Source organism: Eimeria mitis, genomic scaffold, assembly GCF_000499745.2.
Source record: "Eimeria mitis Houghton genomic scaffold, Emh_scaff5061, whole genome shotgun sequence".
Lineage (NCBI taxonomy): Eukaryota > Apicomplexa > Conoidasida > Eucoccidiorida > Eimeriidae > Eimeria > Eimeria mitis.
Window position 1 is genome coordinate 2,086 of NW_013573355.1, and position 1,896 is coordinate 3,981.

The 1,896-nt window shown below is 49.1% G+C and overlaps 1 protein-coding gene across 1 annotated transcript in view; it reads left to right on the plus strand.

The window, feature by feature from the left end:
• Nucleotides 1-1,369: 1,369 nt before the first annotated feature.
• The window catches only part of EMH_0079530 (uncharacterized protein), a gene marked incomplete at both ends in the record, with an annotated part of 630 nt that continues 103 nt past the window's right edge, over nucleotides 1,370-1,896 (plus strand). Inside the window, one exon of the mRNA XM_013500140.1 lies at nucleotides 1,370-1,894. Coding sequence (XP_013355594.1) covers nucleotides 1,370-1,894 — 525 coding nt within the window. The remainder of the gene's footprint in view (nucleotides 1,895-1,896) is intronic.

Consider the following 1,896-nt stretch of genomic DNA (forward strand, 5'->3'; position numbering starts at 1 on the left):
ATTTTACAGGCTCTGAAAGCCCCTGGACATCGCACCTTCGCCGTTGGAACGCAATAGGAACTGGAGACTAGAGACGCGCAGGGTGGGGACCAGCTAGGCTGCCTTTGCTTATCCATGCAATCTTCGGTACATTACATAAATGAGTTACCTTTGGAATGTGCGTGTCTGCAGATGCGGATGACACGCAGAAAAGTGAAACCCAGTTAATAGCCGTGACTTGTTTGACACCAAGACTCAAACCACGGGGAGCGACTATGGGGCACGCGCAAGCCGCGTAATCTAGGAAGTTGCTTTATCGAGGGTAAAGTATGGAATATTCGAAAGGGGAAGAAGTCAAATTGAGCTTTTGCTGCGCTCATATTTTCCCCAACATTCAGCCGCACCCAACACTGACTGCTCGAGGTCCCCACGACCCGTTGGGTTAATACGAAGTGGACCGTCAATGCAGGCCCCAGCTGCTTTGCAACGGCTGTATAAATTACTTTTAAGAAATTAGGCTCGAATGAAGGAAAACTTATTTGCTGAATAGCTGTGTATATTCACAGTATAGGATCCACGGCTTCGATTGCCTGGGAACTGACAGTGGGAGGCGTGTGGGACTCGTCAGATCGTCCACTGCACGCCGTTGTTATTTATCTCAGCAAAAGGAAATTAAGCCCCATATAACATAAAGGAGGGGAACGCGCAGCATTCAGTGGGCTATTTCACTTTATTAATTTCTCGTGAACGACAGCCTGACGGCCGTTCCATAGATGCCATCTTCGCCGATTTTGGTCGCAGCAGGGGGACTACGTGATCTACACAAAACGAACTTAGGGAGTGACAGCATTGAACATTGACAACCCCAGCATTTACGGCGGGGAACCTCCTCTTCTGACTCAGTCAAAGACCACTCGCTCCAACTGCAAGCAAAATATTTGTTGCGATTGCAGCATTCCACGGTCTCATGGCATGCAGGGGACAGCGACAGGTAAAACAGCACCGCGACCACCGAAATTTCGTTGTAGGAGAAGTTTCATATTAATTTTATTCGATTTTCGTTTTATTTTTATGTTTTAGCCAGTGTTTTCCCACTGACGGACCAACGTTTTTGGTTGTGGGCCCATGTATGGACAAAGCAACATACACCGCCTCCTCACTCCCTTGGAACTGTTTGATACATTGCTTTGATCCGAACTAGACTAATTTTCATTCATGAAAATCTTTTCACAAATAGTCTAAGAACCATAAAACATTCCATATCCATCATTTGAGCTGCCTGTCTCTGACCTTGCCGGAAACCTTCGGTGTATCCCCAGCCCGACTCGGAGCGCTACTGTGGGTTACGTGGCTCATGGCTTCGTGTTTAATACATTAAAGTTGCGACCCAATGCCCGAACGGCATAATATTCTCCAGAACAATGCAGCTCCAAGCGATGCCTCAGCCTCTGCTTCTTCTGTGTTGCCAACGGCGGAATCGATATTTACTCGATCGGGTAAGTTGAGGGGCAAAGCGAGTCGTTCCGTTCCGCGCCTGCGCGTTGTTCTGGCTGCCTTAGCCTCCGTCGTATCAATTGCATTTCTCGTGGTTTTTTGTTCGCGTTTTTACGAGAGACATGCACTCCACGACCGCCGAAGCCGCAGACTGGCTAGCTCAGGAGACAGTGATGAGGAAATTGATGTCTGCGGGTTGGCTGGTGACGAAGAGGAGGAAAAACAGAAACAGAGTCCGCATCTGCCCAACTTGCCTGCTGGAGATGTCGGGCAGCTTCCCCTTAAAAAGCGATTGTTGGTAAGAGTGGCTGAAGGCGGTACCGGTGCTGATGACAGCAATCCCCAACAGCAAGAGCAGCAGCAGCAACAGCAGCAGCAGCAACAGCATGAAGCCCTTGAAGCTGCGTCCGCTTTATTCCCAGC